The sequence below is a fragment of the Trichosurus vulpecula genome, chromosome 7 (genome assembly GCF_011100635.1).
Source record: "Trichosurus vulpecula isolate mTriVul1 chromosome 7, mTriVul1.pri, whole genome shotgun sequence".
NCBI classification, from domain to species: domain Eukaryota; kingdom Metazoa; phylum Chordata; class Mammalia; order Diprotodontia; family Phalangeridae; genus Trichosurus; species Trichosurus vulpecula.
Genome location: NC_050579.1, coordinates 201831420 through 201851968, shown reverse-complemented (window position 1 = coordinate 201851968; position 20549 = coordinate 201831420). Strand labels below are relative to the sequence as shown.

General features: G+C 39.0%; 1 protein-coding gene across 1 annotated transcript in view; it reads right to left on the bottom strand.

Annotated features, from left to right (window-relative positions):
• Positions 1-15460, bottom strand: part of TMEM30A (transmembrane protein 30A) — a 55276-nt gene extending 39816 nt beyond the window's left edge. Inside the window, exon 1 of the mRNA XM_036766210.1 lies at positions 11427-15460. Coding sequence (XP_036622105.1) covers positions 11427-11702 — 276 coding nt within the window. The 5' untranslated portion in view covers positions 11703-15460. The remainder of the gene's footprint in view (positions 1-11426) is intronic.
• Between the last annotated feature and the right edge of the window lie 5089 nt (positions 15461-20549).

Genomic DNA, 20549 nt, shown 5'->3' with positions numbered 1-20549 from the left:
CCTAGTCTTCAATTTCCAATACTCTATGGCTTTTGACATTGTGCATCACTCACCTGCTTCTTGAAATCCTTCCTTCCCTTGGTTTCTATGGTTATATATGACCATAGTTCTCCTCTTACCTGTTTCTCACCTCCTTCTGTGTTCTGGAATATTCCTTTTCCTTCAAGGTTTAGCCTTGTACTCTGCTCTTCTCTTTCTTTCTCTGATATCTGGCTCAATTCTGTATCTTGGACTATTATCCTGGTGAAGGTGGCTGTCAAATTTGGTGTAGTGGAACCAGTGATAGACTTAGAAAACCTTCACTCAAGTTTCAACCTCAACACCTACTAGTGTCAACCGGCAATACAATGTCATGAGACTTATGTGAAAACTAGGTTTATTACAAGGGAAATGAACATGCATGTGGAGCCCAAAGAGTTCCCAGTCTTTAGAGAAGTTTACATTTTTATAACAGTAGGGCAAAGGAAGGAGGGGATACCAGGAAAGGTTGTTACATGGGAAAGGGTTATAGTGCAACAAAGGTGGGGGAAAAAACCTAAGGGGAGGAGCAAGGTGATGGCAACAGCCTCATTCTTTTCCCTTGGGAACTGCTAGACTATGAAGATAGGAGGGTCTGCTTATCTACAAAGGACCCCAGCTGCACAAGCATTATCCTAGCCTGGCACAGACTGACTGGCGCCTATCTTGCCTCCCAAGGACACACAGGGAGTCCAGCTTGAGGTACAAAAACAAATTATGTCAGCTCAGAGAGAGCTTCATCCTTAACACATTCAGGGCTTCCTGCATGCTCTGGGCCCAGTGTTTCTGGAAAATATGGCAAGTCAAAAAGACAAATTCAGGGGTTAACAGCCCTTCACACTAGCTTTGTGATGTTTGAGAGCAAATCACTTGCCTGACCCTGAATTCCCTCATCTGTAAAATGAGACTAACGATAACTGTACTACCTATCTTGCTGGGTTTTTATGGGAAAGGTGTTTGTAAATCTTAAAGCACAACAGAAATCTTTCTCTAGCCTTGAGTTCTCTTCCAAGCACAAGTTCTGCATTTCCAACAGCTTTCTATACTTTTTCTTTAATCTATGTCCTATTGTGTCACCTTAGGTTCAACCTTAAACCAAGGTGATCATTAATTTTTAGATGTAGAGGGACCTTAAATATATCTAGTCAAATCCCTTCATTTTATGGGAAACAGATGGAAGGAGTTTTGTTTCCACAGGATTAAAAGCACTTCCCCCCCTGCCCCCACCCCCAGCATGTAAGTCAGGTGACTGGTTCTAATCTGTGATTTAGCAGAAACCAGGCTTCTGATCGGGTGAAAGGCTAGAGGCTTGTACGCATACTTAACGAGCTGCTTGAGGAAAGCATGACAACAGCAGTCAGGGATTGCATCCAGCCAATAGAGAGCCAGGCAGGAGATTCAAATTGGGAGTCAATAAAAGGACTGGCATTCGTCTGAGTCCTTGTACTCTCCTGTACTTGGGTCAGGGTACGGACCCATTTATTCAAAACAAATAAACGTAAAATATAATTAAAACTTTCCTGGCTTTCCAACGAGTATTGTTTATTCCCAGACACACAGAGCAGCTAAATGATTTGTCTAAAGGCACATGACTAGTTGGTCCCAGAACTTAAGCCATAACTCAGGTATTCTGACTTTTAGCACAATGCTCATTCAAGTACACATTGCCTCTCCTTCCCCAATATTTTTTAAAGGGCTTCCCTTCCTTAATGTCCCATTTCTGTTATTATTACCACTATTCTCCTAATCGCCAGGCTCAATTTTTGACCCCTCTCCCCTCTCCTTCACTCCCATAAGTCAAATCAAGCCAGTCACCAACTAACTCAATGGTATCTACCCCATTCCTTTCCATTCTCCCAGCCACTACAATAATCCTAGATCTAATCAATCCATTCAATAGTTTCTTATATCTGCCATCTAAACTGCACATTTCTATCAAATTCACCTACTTGAAACGTTGCTATGCATTTCACTCTCCAGCTCAAAAAACAAAACAAAACAAAAAACCCTTTTTCCCTCCCACACCATCTACCATGGTCTACAGAATTAAGTTCAAATACTTCAGCCTCACATTCAAGACTCCCTACTGATTTTAACCACAACCATACCTAACATACTCTCTTACACGAAATTTCTCCTCCAGCCAAATGGTCCCCTCAATACAAACATATTCTTTTGTGTCTTTTTACTCACCCTCAACAACCCTTACCTCTAGATACAGAATATTTTCCCTTTTTATCTGTTTTATCAAAATATGACTTTCTACAACTAGCTCAAATATCAAGTCATCTATGAACAGAAATGACCTCTTTTTAGTAGAAAGGCTTAAGAAATTGTAGATTGAAAAAAAAAAAGAAATTGTAGTAGATGACTATAATGGAATATTATTGCCTTATAAGATATGATAAATACAAGGAAGGCTGAGAAACATGGGATGGCATACAAATTGGTACAGACTGAAGTAAACAGAAGCAGGAAAAACAATATACACAACAATGGACACGATGACAAAAATGTAAATTACAAGCATAATAAAACAAAGAAGAACAGCTGTGTAATTAATCACCAATGTAGGCCACAGAAAAGAGATAAGGCAACAATATAATGCAATGGAAAGCGTGCTGGCTCTGGAGTCAGAAGACCTGGGTTCAAATTCTGCCTCTGCTATTACTCCTAGGGGGCAGCTGGGTGGCACAGTGGATTAAGTGCTGGATCGGAGTCAAGAAGACTCATCTTGAATTCAAATATGGCCTCAAACACTAACTAGCTGTGTAACCCTCAGCATGTCAATTAAACCCTATTTGCCTCAGTTCCTCACCTGTAAAATGAGCTGGAGAAGGAAATAGCAAACCACTCTACTATCTTTGCCAAGAAAACTCCAAATGGGGTCACAAAGAGTCCAACATGACTGAAAAACAACTGAACTGAAAAGACTATGAGACTTGAGAAAGTCACTTCACTTCCCCTGACTTCAGCTCCATCATACCTAAAGTGAGGGTGTTGAACTGGACAGCCTCTGGGGTCCCTCCTGGCTCTAGATCCATGACCCTCATAGTAATCTTTTGTTAGAGAGGTGAGAAACTATGGGTTAACAATTTTGCACACACTGTTATATAAGGCTATTATGTCACCTGGTTTTGCTTAACACAAGAGAAGGCTAATTGGTAGATGCGAGATATGATATAAAAACAATAGTTATCAATAAGATTTGTTTTTAAAGAAGCAAGTTCTTGCTCTTTTCTGAATTCTAAAATTCTAACTTGTTTGGTATTTATATTCTGCTTTAGATTCTTAGAATTTTAAGTGTTAGTAAAGATTTTATACATTATCTCATCCAACTTCCCATCTTTAATGTGTGAATTTCTTCAATATTTCTAATAAGTGAACACTTAGCCTGTTTGAACACTTCGTACCATTAGTTGGCAGACCTAGGAGCATGAAATTTGACCAAATTTAAGCCTGTAAAGTTGGAAGTCAATCTATAAAAACAGATCTGAAGAAATCTTAATTCAATCCTACTACCTCTCTTTAAGAGAAGGGAAAGGAAAGAACTGAGAGCAAACACTACTGGCCTATATATAGTATACAAATATTACTGCTAATATGAAAATCTGCCTCCTGGTAGAGGCAACTATTTACAAGTAGTCATTTAAAATAATGAATAATTTACAAAACAATGGGTCTCACCATGTTAATGTCTATTTCTATCCTGGGACTGATAGCTAAAAAAATGCCTATAGTATGGTATACTAGAAATAGCATTAGACTGTATTTAAGAGTTCATTTCTGGTTTCACCTGTACTAATAAATCACCTTTAGCAAGGTATCTAAAATCTGAATCACTGTTTCCTCATCTGTAAAATGAGGGGCTTGGACTAACATGGACTAGATGACTTTTAAGGTCCCCTCCGCAATTTTCTGATTTTAAGTGTATATATCTGATCTCACCAAATAAACTTATGTGCCCTGGACCAAGGACCATGTCTTATACTTTGTGGAATCTATAATGTCTACGTACATTGATGCTCATTACAAATTTACTAATTGATTAAAATATTTGACAAATTTAATAGATCAACACCCTTACTCAAGTGGTGCATAGGGTTCTTCATCAGTTGAAACTTCAAGAGTGGCTGGTTCTCTCTAATGTCCATTTTGTAAGGAAATCTGTTGGATATAATACCTGTGAATGAAACAAGTTTTGTACTAAAGATAACAAGTCAGATCTTTTCTATTATAGTTAGAAAGAAAAAAGTACTCAGGGCAGTAACAAGTATCAAGGAGTTCTAAGAGCAGCTTAGGTTCCATTATTTTAAAAAATTCATGCTTATTAAATGTCAAAAGAATGAAAGGTACAAAGCAGCATACAATGATTGGCTAGTTACCTGCCGGGCAGGCTTAGGTCTTAAAGACAATAAACCAGAAACAAAACAGAACAACAGATGTGGATGAATAGATTAGCTATGGGGTTATCGGATTTCTGAGTTTTGTTTTCCTACCATTGTACTTGTTCCCCTAAATCAAACTGAATTTTTCTCCTTGGTAATTTTAAAAACACGTTTTATTTCCTAAGGAAAAGAGTATAAGTCCAATGCTATAGAAAAGGTAGAATTAAAGGCTATGCACTTTTTACACTGCACAGAAGTGGTGGAAAACTTCTATTTCTGAATGTAACTCAGCTCTAAAGGAAATCGATATAAGGTCTGTATTAAGTAACTCAACAAAATGCTGAGTAACAGAGTATGCTACCAGTAGAATTCAGTACATTAATATCAAAATGGAATTCTATGTCCTATCTGAGAAACACAATTCCATGAAAGTATTTTAGAGATGAATGGAAAAATGTTATTCTGTTTGAATGAACTATTTCTAGTTGATAAAAGAATATGAAATCATCAGAACACTAGATTTTAAGTTACCTGACCCTAAGTACGTACTAATTTAGTCTTATAGTTTCTCCTACATATATGGTAACGGAACTCAAGTAGATTCAGAAAGTTAAAAAAAATTACATTAAAATACTTTGAAGTATATTTCATTTGTAATCAATATTAGATTTAAATTTCTTTTTAAAAAGCAAGTGTTAGATTTAAGAAAAAAATCAGAACACAGAAATGTCACGGAACCATATTCTAAGATTACATATGCAAGAGTCTAATTCTGTGGCCTTAATTTTCACTTTAAAATAATTTTGCCTAATTTTAAAGGATCAATTTTCTACTAAATAACTTTTTTCTGAAACCTAGTCAAAAGCATTTCTTTAATATCAATTATGCATAGAGTACTGCTTTAAAATACTTAGCCAGTTAGAAAAGAAATATGTTCTTATGATACTTAAAGAGACTCTTAGGGACCAGACAGCCACACATATACATAGACCAGCAAGAGTATTGTGGAACACAAGTGATAAAATAACCAGAGATACAAAAGAACCAATAATAAGCATCTGGGAGTGTTGCAAGAGGAGAGAAAGAATATGATTAGTTTGAGATCATGGAAGCAGGTCTACCAAGTTATTAATCAGGTAGAACTAGTCCTCTAAGGCTAAATAGCTCTGAAGATAAAAAGCACCAAAATTTAGGTTGTCAAAATGGTATCTTAATTCACAACACATTTTAAGTTTTTATAGGATCAGAGATTTAGAGTCGCATGTGACCTTAGATGTTTAGTCCTACCTCCTGAAAAGGAAGAAAGTAAGGTCCAGAAAGGTTAACTGATTTGTTTCACAAAGTGAAACAGGCAGCAAGCGGCAAAGCTTCAATTCAAACCCAAGTCCTCTGACTTCAGTTTCAGTACTCTTTCCACTGTACCACAATTTATAAAGATAATCCTGCTTGATGTCTTCTTAATCTTGTTACAGACAGTATCTTAAAACTGGACTACATTCAAGGAAGAAACCATGTCCCAGTTAATATCAACATTAAACTTAAGAATACTCTCGCTTAGCCTCCTCCAAGTTAGCTCAATACAATTCACATTACAAATTCAGTATTCTTGAGCCATAACTACCACTGAGGGCCTTGGCTCAAAAAAAAAAAAAAAAAAAAACAAACATTACTTTTTTTTTTCTGAAAATTTTAACTATCTCCCACCTATCATTATACACTTCAAGAAAATACTAATTTATTTTGTGATATATTTCAACATTTTGTGACATGATTGAACATTAAAAATATTTTCAAAGAATTACACAAATTAAGTTGAAGCTCACTTAAAGGGTTATGAAGGGTTATGTGGTGGGTGTAAATAGACTACGAAAAGCACCAATCAATAATTGTGTAAGAGAAGTAGAGTAAAAGATAGCAAAGGATTTACTGGAGGATATGAACAAGGGTCATATCTACATGGTTATTTAGAGTAGCTACATATTGATGAGAACACAGATCCACCGACAAACATACTTCAAAGTGTGAAAGCACATAATTAACAACTGCACGATTACTATTAATTTTATTTTATTTATACTAGGCAAATCCAAAAACCCCACTAAACACAGATAGATAGATATATTTGATAGGAGAAAAAAGCAGGCCGTCAGGTATAAGCATTAAAATGTGGAAAGAATAAGCACCTTTTTCAGGGGAGTCCAAAGTAACCTATGGACAATTAATTATTCTTTTTGTAACATTCCTTGGTGGCAAATAATTATCAACTGATTTTATCTCAGACTTGAAAATCTGAAGCAGAATGCAAGATTATCCTCATCTTCAAATGATACCCTACATAAAAGTGCCAAGTTTACTTTGCTCTGGTATTCTGGCATAGTGTGACAAAATGACGACAAAGAAATTGAGAAATGGGGAAATAAAGGTGTGGGAGGCTTACAGTTTCTTAGTGACGACCAGAACTTCCTGTTATACAGTTGCATAAAAACACAACATACTTTGGGCTACATACTTGGTTAGGCAAATTTAAAACCCTGGGTATAATGGGAAGTGTTTGGGGAAAATCATTTGGATTTTTACATGCTATAGATAGGAAAGGGTTTATTATTGTCATTTCTCCAAGTCTACAAAAGTAACAAAATTTTAAAATAAAGAATCTATAAAAGAGAGCTAAAATTAGAATATTAAAATTAAAAGGGGGGCAGCTAGGTGGCACAGTGAGTAGAGCACCAGCCCTGGAGTCAGGAGTATCTGAGTTCAAATCTGGCCTCAGACACTTGACACATTTACTAGCTGTGTGACCTTGGGCAAGTCACTTAATCCAAATTGCCCTGCCTTCCCCCCAGCAAAAAAAAAAAAAAAATTAAAAGGAATGTTAATAGATTGTTTAGTTCAATTTTCTTATTCTACAAAACCAAAGCTAAGATTGTAACATTTTTCATATTGCAGTAAAAGAGACCTGGATTTCAAATTAGGAGATCTGGGTTCAAGTTCCAGCTCTCCTACTCACTATCTGCATTACCTGTATTGCCCTGTATAAATAAATTAAAATTAATAGGAAAAGTGCAATTGTTAATTTATATGCTTTCATACTTTGAAGTATACTCGTCAGTGGATCTGTGTTCTCATCAATATGTAGCTACTCTAAATAACCATGTAGATATGACCCTTGTTCATATCCTCCAGTAAATCCTTTGCTATCTTTTACTCTACTTCTCTTACACAATTATTGATTGGTGCTTTTTGTAGTCTATTTACACCCACCATATAACCCTTCATAACCCTTTACGTGAGCTTCAACTTAATTTGTATAATTCTTCCAGAATATTCACTAATATCAGTACTTCCTCTGTCCCTGACACAAATAATTTCTTTTTTTTTAACTTCGCATTAAATTTATTTACATAACAGTCAAGTTGTAAAGAAGAATTATGACCAATGGAATGAATCATGAGAGAGAAGAAACAAAACAAAAACAAAAACAAAAGAGAAAGAAAAAAGGAGAGCAAATAGTTTGCCTCAATCTGCATTCAGACTCCATAGTTCTTTCTCTGGGTGTAGATAGCTCTCTCCATCATGAGTCCTTTGGAGTTGTCTTTGAACCTTGTATTGCTGAGAAGAGCCAAGTCTATCAAGGTTCATCATCACAGAATCAATATATTTGTGGTTGTGTATAATGTTCTCCCAGTTCTGCTCGCTCACTCAGCATTATATCATGTAGGTTTTGCCAGGTTATTATGAAGTCCATATCTTCCCCATTTCTTATAGCACAATAGTATTCCATTGCCTTCATATACCACAACCTGCTCAGCCATTCCCCAATTAATGGGCATCCCCGTGATTTCCAATTCTTTGCTACTACAAAAAGAGCCGCTATAAATATTTTTGTACATATGGGTCCTTTTCCCACTTGTGACACAAATAATTTCATGAATTTCTGAAACCAAAAATATTCATTGCCAGAAGCTTGCCTACCTTTTTTTGACCCTAGGAACTACGATGGACCTCTCTAAATTTATCTAACCAAGTCTTCAGCCAAACATGTAGACCTTGTGGTCTCGCATGCCTTCTAGGATACAAGTCACCTCCAAGAGCCACTATGATACAGGAATAAAACTTTAGTTTCATAATCATAGTAATTATAATTACTTCTCAAGAGAAGTTTGATACCATTAGTAAACATAATTGATATATGTTCTTATAAAGTCACTGCCCATCATCTTGAAATCAATGAATTTGAAACATTTTAGGAAATTCTATTTTCTAGCCAAATCTAATTATTTTAGATAAAATCCGAAAGTACTAGAAAGAGCCTTGGACTAGAAATCCAAACATCTAGGTCTTTTTTTCAGGTGTAGCAGGAGCTTGCTGTGTTACCTCTGATGGGTTTCAGTTTCCTATCTGTAAAAAGCATCTCACCTACTAATCTTGGAAGGGAATTCTAAGGATATTACACAATGTAGGCAAAACATTTGGAAAAATTAAAAGCACTACAGAAATGTAAGAATTATTTGTCATTATCAATAAACTTGAATCATTTTTAACAAGATTTTTAAAATTACTTAGCCATGACGTCAAATAACTTTTTAAAGCTATAAAGGGCTTTTGCAATCTCACAATCCCTCATGTTACAAATGAAGCAACTGAGGCACAGTGACCAAGTAACTTTCCAATGTCACAAAGCCAGTTAGTGTCAAGGGACATACTGGAACCAAGGGCTCCTGACTCCCAGACCACTGCTCTATATTATAATACAATGATCTTATTAACACAGAAATAAGCACTAAATATATGTACACACACGTACATATGGAACATTATTAATACAGAAATAAATATCAAATTACTGTGTATATACACACATATATATATGGAACCTGCCTTCAGCAGTTAATTCCACTAGCAATTAAACAAAAAAAAAATTATAAACAGAAAAACAGATACCCGCTTCCTTATTTGGTAAGGCATATACCAATTAAAAAAAAAAACCCTAAAAGCCCTACTAGCATACACGTATAAGTCCAAAAGTATTGTAAAGCTGTTTATACTTTTTTATGAAATTGGATGAGATAAAGCAGTTGACAAAAAAAGCGGGGGGGGGGGGGGGTGACTTCAGTATTCATCCTTCTCCTTTTATTTTGGTGGGTTTTTTTTTTGTTTTGTTTTCAGGAAGCAGAGTTAAGTGACTTGCCCAGGGTCGCACACCTAGTAATTGTCTGAGGCCACACTGGAACTCAGGTCCTCCTGACTCCAAGGTCAGTGCTCTATCTACCCTGCCACCTAGCCACCCCCATCCTTCTTTTAAAAGTAACAAAATTATGCCACCCCCATCCCTCTCCTTTTAAAAGTAACATAATTATTTCAAATAGGCAAAAAGAAAATGTATGGTTGCAGAGGACACGGGCAGTTCTACAATTTATTTCCTGGTAGAATGGAGATTCTAAAATGGCACTTTAAACCTATTTTTACCTATACAGAGAGCCAGATATAAAGACACAAGACAATGCTCTGATCTCCTAGTCTCTCCTGTCTCCGAACTATCCTTCACATACAACTGCCAAACTGATACATCCAAAGTACAGGTCTGACCAAGTCACTCCTCTGTTCAAGAAGTTTCAGTAACACTCCACTGCCTTTAGGTCAAAATACAAATTTCTCCACTAGGCATTTAAAATCTTGCACAATCTAGCTCCATTTTGGGGACATCATTCAGATTACTCCCTTTCAAACATTCTATCTTCCAGACAAACTGGCCCACTTGCCATTCCCCTAATATTCCATATCTTAATTCTTGGATTTACAGGTTATCTGTTGGTCTCCCTCCCACTCCCCCATGGAATGTGCTGCAATCTCACCTAAGCCTTTTGAAATCCCAACTTCCCTTCAAGGCTTAGCTAGTGTCATCCCCTACAAGACCTGTCCTTATTCCCCCAATTGGTAGTGGCCCTGACATCACTGTACATTTTCAAATACATATATATATACATATATATATATATATGTATGTATATCCTTTATAAGAGAGAAACTATGTCACTTTTTTATTTGTATCCCCAGCTCCTGGCACATAGTAGGCACTTAAAAGTTTACTGATTTTATGATACTATTTTCAAAGAAGTCATTAGTGGAAGATTGGTTCTTGGTTGTCTGAAAATAATCCTGGGTTTTAGCAATAAAAGTTTGCTACTAACCTACCCACAAAAGTACAGTTGTCATCTCACTGCTTTAGGACGATGCCCTCTCCCCCCTCCAAGACCAGTCCTTTTTTAATCTGCAGAACTACTTAGATCATATCTCTCAGGATTATGATGAACAGCATCAATAATAAGAGAACTAAATTACAGTATAAAACGTTAAAAGCCTTAAAACAGAAATGACATTTCAAAGTTTTACTAATCTCAAACCTTATAACTAAAAAGATCTGTTTATACCCAAACCCAGGGGTTATCTCTTTCATGAACCGGCATTTGATCTAACAGCTGACCTACAGGTTTTGGACGAAAATCACCAATATCTATGTGTTTCTGATTCCTTTTCCGCACAATCCAGCTGTTAACCCTGGCGTCCACGACAAACTTACAGCCAGGTAATTATACTATGACACTTTTAAATTCCCTCTGCACGTCCGGCTAGGTATCGTTTCTCTTCTTCTCTTCCTGCAGTAAGGCTGTTAACAGCAAGACTGCTGCCATACAGAGGGGAAGAAATTCGCCGAGTCAAGTCAAAGGCTTCTGAAATCCGCCATCAGCAAAGTGTCAAGATACGCTTCCCCGCCCCCCCCATCCCCTTTGAAAACAAAACCAAAAAAACAACCCCTCCACTATCACACTCATCCAATCATCATCCTCATTAGTCACAGACTGGAGGGAATCCCGGAAGACACCACCGCAAGCTGGACAGCCGACCGGCACCGAGAGGAAGGACAGATAAACAGAGATGTAGACAGGCGAGGGAGGTGGCTGTGGGGACCGCGACCTCGGGTGTCCCACGACCCCTCCCCCCCTCCGTCCTTCAGTCCCTCACCTCAAACTCACGGATGTTGTTGGAGGTGACGAAGACGCCGATGCCGATGGGGATGAAGATGAGGCCGACGATGAAGAAGGCCGGCAGCACGGTGCCGGCGGTCAGGATGGGCTGCCAAGCCGGGAGACGCTGCTGCTTAAAGGCCGTGTTGTCCGGTCGTCGGCTCTTTGGCCCGCCGCCCCCAATCGCATTCCCGGGCCCCGCATGGCTGCCCACCACCAGGCTCGACCCGTGCCCGCCGTCCACCTCATCCTTAGCGTTATAGTTGATCGCCATCAACCCCTGGGGCCCGGCTCCCAGTCACACGGAGGAGCCTCCGAGGGGACGCAGCCGCCGAATGTGACAGGAGACCGGGAGGAGGAGGAGCAGCCACCGCTGCTGTCGGGGCGGAAGGGGCGGGACGCCCTCGAGCCGGTGACCACTGACCGGAAACTGGCGTCAACTGGGGGCGCCAGAGGAAGGGAAGGCGGAAGGGCGAACAGGCGGAGGGGAGGGGCGGGACGGATGCGCGCTCTACATAACCGTCGGCCCGGCTACTCTGAAGTTCGTAACCGCCGGAGAACGGACGGACCTGGCTTGGCGCACGCGCAGCAAACGGGCCACTGCGCCTGCGTGAAGCCCGACGCCCGCCCTCTATTTTCCCTGATGGGTTTAACCTGCTGAGACCAATCGCTTCTGGAGTTACTTCCCAGCCTTTGAGCCTTCTAGCGGCCCCTCCTGGACCCTGAGATCGTAAAGTCCTGGATCTAGAACCTGAAGAGCCTTTAGCAGTCAGCTAATCACCCCAAATCCTTTTACCAAGGCTCACAGAGTGAGTTGTCCGAGACCTCACAAGTAGTCAGTGACAGAACTGGAATTCGAACTCGGCCTCAACGCTCGTTCTGCTGTTGACGGCCTGAAGAACCTGCTAGGGAAGGGTTGTTGCTAAGTGGTGCCCAGCCCTTGGTCACCGCACATACCTTACTGTTGGTGGGGCTCTCTTGGCAAAGATGCTGGAGTGGTTTGCTATTTCTTTCTGCAGGGGATTAAGGCAAACTGGTTGAGTGACTCACCTGGGGTCACGTGCGTAGTGTCTGAGGCCACTTTTGAACTCGGGTTTTCCCGACAACGGGTCCAGTACTATCCCCTGATCCATACAGCAGCCGTTGTTAGGGACGAGTAAGCTTTGGTTTTCACAGTGGGCCATGAAGCCTCAGACCATCCACGCTCCTTGGCAGGACCCCACCCCCATCCCTGCTTCTTCGTGGGAGTGGCCATTAGCAGAAACATAAATGCCTAAGCTGGAAACCGGTCTAACCCAGACTCTTCAGCTGACTTCGTGAGCAATCTTGTGGCCTGCATGGGGAAGTGACTTGCTGCAGTTGACTAGTTGGCTAGCCAGCAGCCATTGAGTGATCCCTTAGGTCTTGTTGGAAAAAAAGAAGAAATATTGAACAGAACCTGGACTTAAAACAAACGTTTTAAAATGAATCCGCATTTCTGTACGCTACCTTTCCTCCTGAAAGCCAGTTAACATCTTCCCTGTTTGCTTCCCATCTTAGAATCGGCCTGTGGGGGTATAGCTTCTGGACGAAAGAGCTCAAACTTCTACTTAAGGAATTTTTGTTTGTTTTCTTTAAGGCCAAAAAAGGGAAATGGGAGGAAGTGCACGTGTGTGATACTTGGCTGTTAGATATTTAAGTAAATAAAATAGCCTGCAAGACTTCTATGAGATTGGTTGTCTACACCAATCAATCTGCTGCATATTCGAGGCATACATTTCCGGCCCTTGCAATTTTTAGTGTTTCCTAAAAAACTTGTACTGAAACATGGCAGCATCTATCACTACGTCTTCAGCGAATGGTTTTACCCTATACTGTTTTGATCTGTGCTGTTTTGACCTTGTGCGTAGTTTTAGGTTTGGGAGGGAGGAGGCATGAAGCAAATAACCATTTATTTTTATTTCTTTTTGTTAAGTAGTAACAATGCATGCAGTTATAAAGCAGACAGCCAGTATCAGGAACAGTTTCTTTCGGTGTGGTACTGGCCTTTCTCACCCTCACTACAGACTGGACTCGATGACTTCTAAGTGCCCTTCTAGTTCTAAATCTATGGGTATAAGACTCTTAGCAAATGGCTGGATTAATGTTTTTAAATGGTGTTATTTTTGCCTCCAGATTGCCTAATGTGTGTGCAAGTATGTTGTGTAATCCTGATGTGACTGAATACCAGTTTACTTTATTTCTACTCTTCCAGTTTAAAGATTAGCTAACAGCATCATGGTCTTTACACAACCTCAGCATTAACGTCCACAACAGGAGGACTCAATTTAAAAAAAAATCCTGGCAAATTTCAGGCACTGTCTTATCATTTTAGCAAGGTTAAGAGGAGACTTTGTGATTGTCCTTTAAACTTCTCTGTGATGCTTATATGAAAAAGTGGACTGAATTCAACAACCAAAAAATGAGGATGGTTGGAATTAATACTTTTTCGAATTTTAGTTTAATTTTCCAAAATAATACATTTGCCTGCCAGCACAAGAAGGATTCTTCTCTTTATGATTTCAGAAACTTTTCTGAAGAGATGAGTATAAATACTTTCTTAAAATAACCCTCATTTCCAATATAGATATTTAGAGCCTCCGGCTCCTCGAAGGGACCATTCTAATGAGCAGAAGACATGAAATTTTTTGTTAAAGCTAATGCATTTGTTCAAGACTTTTATTTTTGTCTGCCTGGCAGATACTATTGTCTCAATGCTAAATCTTGAAGTTGTGGGGACTTTGGAACCAAATATTTTCTGAACCATCATTGAGGTGATTAAACCAGTCTATTTTAGAGCGGAGCCTCACCCTGAGACCTGAGGCTATAAAAAAGACAAGCTGATCTGCCAGAGGTTCAGGATGTGTTTTGCACAGACTAGTGATCTAAGAATTGATATCCCTTCTCAAGACTTAGAAATGGCAGTTGTAGAGGGGAGCCACATGACTCAAGCCATGTGAGCAGAGCCCCCAGAGAAGAAATCATATAGCCTAAGAAACGGCCAGAGAACCACTTTGAAAGTCTGAGACCTGGCCTCTTAGAGAGAAGAGATGGGAATTTTAGAAACCCTGAGTTCTTGAACCAAACTGCTTGGGGAGAAGAAGAGCATGCACCCTGGAGGATCAAGACTGATCCACAGTGCAGAGAAGCACTTCCTACTTAAAGGAGAGAGCCAATCATATGACCTCAAAGATGGTAGCTATGGAATAATGGGGGCTTTTAGACCCAGTCTCCTAAAAGAAAAAGAGCAAGCATGTGACTGGACATGGAGAAGCAGCCAAAAAAGACTGAGAAGCAAAGCAGGACCTTGCCCTCCCACAACCAAGAGTTGGTCTGTGCAAGTCTCATGGTTACTTTGCAGGAATCCCAAAGTGAAAAGTTCCCCTTTGAGAGAATCTCAATCCTTAGGTTATTACAGTCAGGTCAGATGGCTGGCATAGGACCTTAGGGGAAGTGTAGGGCTCACTAGAAAATGAGGCATTGGTTCAATAACAATCCCAAATACAAAATTCTTTTCCAGCTGAGTTTACAAAGCAATTGTTTGGAGGACTGCTAGTTTTCCTTTAAGGAAAGTGAGATCACTGGAAGGCTAACGATTAAACCAGCTTGGGGCAGCTAGGTGGAGCAGTAGATAGAGCCCCAGTCCTGGAGTCAGGAGGACCTGAATTCAAATCCAGCCTCAAACACTTTCTAGCTGTTTGATTCCCAGCAAGTCACTTAACCCTGAAATGGCTAACCTGGATTTGAGTTCTGGCTTTCTACCACTCTGTAACCTTGGGCAAGTCACTCTACCACTTGGGCCTCAGTTTCTTCATTTGCAAAATGAGGGGAAGGGCAGGGTAGGGAGGAGGTTTAACCAAATCCTGTCTGGGAATCAAAAGGCCTGTATAAGAGGAAGAAGAGAAATAACCTACATATTTACACAATATAGGGGTAATGGTTGTTGTGAGGAATAAACAAAATAACATGTAAAATGCTTTGCAAATCTTTGAGGCACTATAAATGCTAGATATGAGTTTTATTATTTGGTTTCTTTTTTGTGGGATGAAATAAGAATTGTCCTATATCTGTTATTTTTTAAATAGTTTTAGAGGAGTATGGCCCTTTAAATGACACCTATGAAGACCTAAACAAGCTATCCATTAAGTCATAGTCTGATATTTCCAGAAGAATTAATGAAAAAAAGTGTAAATCACCGTGCTAAGGGAGAAACCTGGGTAGGATCAGAAGCCAAAGAATGGTTTATGAGAAGCCAAGGAAACTGAATTTGGTCTTTAAAAACCCAGAGTATATTGGTTCTTGGTCACTTGGCCACTAGGAAAGAAAAAAGAATAAAAAAGTCAACAGTGTAGGTTGAAAGCTTAGGAAAACTAGAACTGTGGAAGAAATCTGCTTTCATTTTTTTAGCATTTGATAAAAAATATCACACTAAAAACATGTTTGTTAAGATTCCTTTGAAAAAGGTTTTTTTTGTTTTTTTTAAGGGGTGGAGAGTTAGGCTTCACAACTAAGTAATTCCCCACTGGAAATTAACTAAATGTTCTCTTATCTTAGTTGAAGCTTTCAGCCTATACTATTACCTCTTTTATTATCTTTCCCATTTCATATTGGCCCAGAACTCTACAAATTCTCCTAGAAATTTTAAATATTTGAGTAGTTCTTGATATACAAGAAAAGATCAGGATCATTTTTCTAGTTAATTATGGAAGTCTCCACCAACATCCAACTGATTTCTTATTGTAGCATGGGTTCTCAAAAGCTATGTCAATAGAACACAAACTTTGTTCCAGCTATAAAAACTTTTGAGTATGGTCTCAATGACAGTGACAGGAGGCAGCTAGGCGGTTCAGTGGATAGAATGCTGGCCTAGAGTCAAGAAGGCCTAAGTTTAAATCCTACCTCAGACACTTACTAGCTATGTGACCCTGGGCAAATCACTTAATCTCTGTTTGCCTTAATCAACTGGAGAAAGAAATGGCAAACCACTCCAGTATGTTTTCCAAGAAAACCCCATGGACAATATGGTCCACAGGGTCACAAAGAGTCAGACACAACAACAACCAATGACAAACTCTTTGCTATCTTTCAAGCAGCCAAGCTAAATTTTGAAAGGTAAATCGCCAGGTTAGCTGCAAGTTGATACATATTTTGACCACACCAACACACCACTCTTGTTTTCCTTTCATGTTTCTTTTTTGTGTTTTGTCAATTGTCCTTCCCCTTTTTCTTTTAACATTGCTGCCACTTCTCAATGATTCTCTCAATGACAGTACCATCTCTTATAAGAAATAAGCACATTTAAGAAAAACATATTAACATATTTGTCATAGCTGAAATTATATGCCTTTTTCTACCCCTGTACTCTGCTATTTTTCTGCCAAAAGGCAAGAGGCATATTTCACCATCATTTCTGAGGTCAATATTAGTTACTATGTTGATCAAAGTTCTAAAGTTTTCAGTGTTGTTGCCCTTTATATCAGTGTTGTCATTGTGTAAATTGTCTCCTGGTCCAACTTTCTTTGCCCTGTCAATTTATATAAGGCTTCTCAAGTTTCTCTGAATTCTCCATATTTGTCATTTGTTATAGTAAAACATTGTTCTATTAAATTCATATGTTAGAATTTGTTCAGCCATTATCCAGTCGATGGGCAGTGTAACAATGATGCTATTTGCCGCTACTGTGGCTATGTAAAGCCAATAACACAAGCACACAGGAGGGCTGCTAGCACAGGTTCTTTGATCTGCTTTTCTAGGGAAAGCAACTTTAAGGGGTTAACAATCGTTAATTAAATATATGTATATCATTCACTTAGTTCAGTGGAAAAAGTCAGCACCCTGAACTTTCAGAGCAAATACAAATAGAAGTTACAAACAGGAATTATGAGCAAAGAGAATAACAGAAACCAACAGACAGGCTTCTGTCTATTTGACCAAATCACAATATGTAGTTACCAGAGAGAGAAGCACCAACATCTGGGTTTTCAAAGCAGGAAGGTGGGTGTGGGAGGAGCCTTTGAGGCTCTTAACAGCTACTCAGAATCTCATCTGGCCAAACCACAGACCACTCTTCCAATGAGTGAAATCCCCAAAACAAAAAGCCAACCTCAGATCATATATACACTTCTCAGGGCCCTGGGGCTGAGTACCTACTTAGCAAAAGGGTGTGGGGCCTGGGCCTGGGGCTTTCTTGTTTCTTAAGCAGGTCATCAAAGACTCCTGATTCAATCAAAGACTCCTAATTGAAATAAAGGCAAGACTCATCAAAGGCACTTGATTACCTTAGTGCTGAGAACCCTGCTTGCCGTCACAGGCAGTAGCTTTCCTTCTAGTTCTTTGCCACCACAAAAGTGCTACTATAAATGTTTTTGTACATATGAGAGCTTTTCCTTTGCCTTTGACTTCCATGATATATAGGCTTCACTTTTGACATGCATGTACAATTTAGTGATTTTCTTAGCATAATTCTTGATATCCAAAATAGGTCAATTCACAGCTCATTTATCAATGAATATCATCCCACAGCAACTCCAACATTTACCATTTTCTTTTTTTTCATATTTACCAGCCTTATGATACAAGATAAAACCTCATGGTTTAATATATATTTCTTCTATTATTAGTGATAATGTAGCATTTTTTTTAGGGCAGCTAGGTGGCACAAAGGATAGAGCACTGGCCCTGGAGTCAGGAGGACTTGAGTTCAAATCCAGCCTCAGATACTTACTAGCTGTGAGACCCTGGGCAAGTCACTTAACCCTATTTGCCTCAGTTCCTCATCTGTAAAATGAGCTGGAGAAGGAAATAGCAAATGCCTCCACTATCTTTGCCAAGAAAACCCCAAATGGAGTCATGGAGAATATGAAATGGCTTAACAACAAAAAAGGCATTTTTTTTTTCATATAGTTGATGGTAGATGATGCATTTCTTCTTTTGCAAATTGCATATTCAAGAGATTATCTCAAGATAGCAGAATGAACGAGGGCAGAAGAGCCAAGCCTACCTACTCCAGCAAGGATGACAAATTAGCACCATACCAAATAATGATCAAGAATTCTAAAAAATAATTATATTGCATTTTACCACCTATGTTGACACAAAAGAAATAACCAAAAGCAAAGGGTTTTAGCAAGAAAATCCAGTCCAAAAGCACACTGCACAGAAGCTTTCCAGCACAGGGACTAGTGGAGACCCAAACCTGGAATATGCAGCTAAGTACTCAAGAACAGGAAGATAAGAACATGGACACCTAGAACTTATAGTTATGTTACTTAGAACTCAGACTGGAGGTCAGAAACCTGCAGAATTCAGATCAGGAAGACAAAGATAAGGCCAAGCTCTGGATTATCCTGGTACAGCTTGCTGACCCAAACTTCCCCAGATCTCCTTGAACAACACAACCTACAGTCCCTGGGGGAAGCAATGACAGAACCCTAAACAATGATCAATACCAAATAAGGCCCCACCATTCCTTCCAAAAGTATGCAGCATGGTTCTGACACAAAGTCTCAATTTAAGAGGTAGGACTGCAAAAATTAATAAACAAAAGAAAACCCTCATGACAAATATTATATCTCGAGGAACACCCAAGCCACAAATTTAGAAGAAGACTCCACAAAATCTACAAGGAAAACCTCAAGCAAAAACACAGTTTTACCATAAGTTCTACTAGAATTCCTGGAAAAATGAAACAAGTCCAAAAATAATGTAAATAAAAGCACTAGAAGAAAGAATAGGAAATTAAATGATACCAAACAAAAATATGATATTACAAAACAAGTACCTAGTATCATACTTCAAGAACTCATGAATGAAAACTGCCTAGGCCTACTAAAACCAGAGGGCAGTGTGAAAATAGAAATTATCTACTATCACCTCCTGAAGAAAAAAGACCAATATGAAAAATTCCTGGGGATGCCATGGCCAAAATCCAGAGCCACACAGTCAAATTAAAAATACTACAGAAACCAAAAAGAAAGAATTCAAGTATCAAGGAGTATAAGGATCATACAAGACTTGGCAGCTACCCGCATAAAGTACAGGGGAATTTAGAATATGGTATTCCATAAAACAAAAGATAAAGGCATAAAACCAAGAATAACATGTGGAAAAACTGAATATAATCCTATGGTTTGGGAGTGGGGGGTGGGAAGGAATAAAGCTCTAATGAAACGGAGACCTTCTAATCATTCCTGATGAAAAGTTCAGAGCTGAATAGATATTTGAAATGTAAACAAAAAAAAATAAAGAGAAACATAGAAAGGTAAATGCATTTGAGCAATTGGAAGGAATATATGATGAAATGTTTACATTGTAATGAGGGAATGGTGAGAAAAAACAAGGATCTCCTTAGAACCCTAATGTCTTTAACTGTTATAAAGGGAGTAATAAAAGAACCTAGAAATGGTTTTGCTATGTATTAGAGATTTTAAGGACTATAGCATCTGTGCAGTCCATTACCAGGTCATATTATGAGGGTTGCTTCTCTCTATGGTGTCTAAAGGAGCCAAGCTAGAGCAGGACCTGTACTCTTAGGGCACTACTATTACTAAGGCTCTTTAGGTTGTCTTCACTGGGGTCTGAAGGGAGAAGGTGGTTGAAATGGTGGCAGTGGTTTGACCTACATGGCACTTGCTGTCTCTTGTTTCTCCTTCATTATACTCAGCAGGGAAATAGGTAGGGGCAAAGAAGGACATGGTAGAGCATTAAGCAGGGACAGGAAGAGGCAGGATTTAGGTAGGAATTATTAAGAAAAAGAAACATTTTTCAGAGGGTTAATAGAGAAGGGGTAAATGAAAGGAAAGTAGAAAGCATAAGAACCTGTGATCGAGGCCTGCAAGGGGAAGAGGCAGTAGAATAAATGCAAATGGCATCTGTTATAGATCATTGGTGTTACCGTATTTCTCCCTGACTACCCTCTTCTTTGTAAAGAGTGGATTGGATTGGAATGGATTGGAAAACAATCCAACAACACATTATTTGAGAAACATACTTTAAATATAAATATTCATACAGATTTAAATAAAGGCCTGGAGCAAAATCTATTATGCTTTTGGGGAATTTTAAAAGCGTGTATGGTGAGAGGAAAATCCTGATTTCTCCTTTT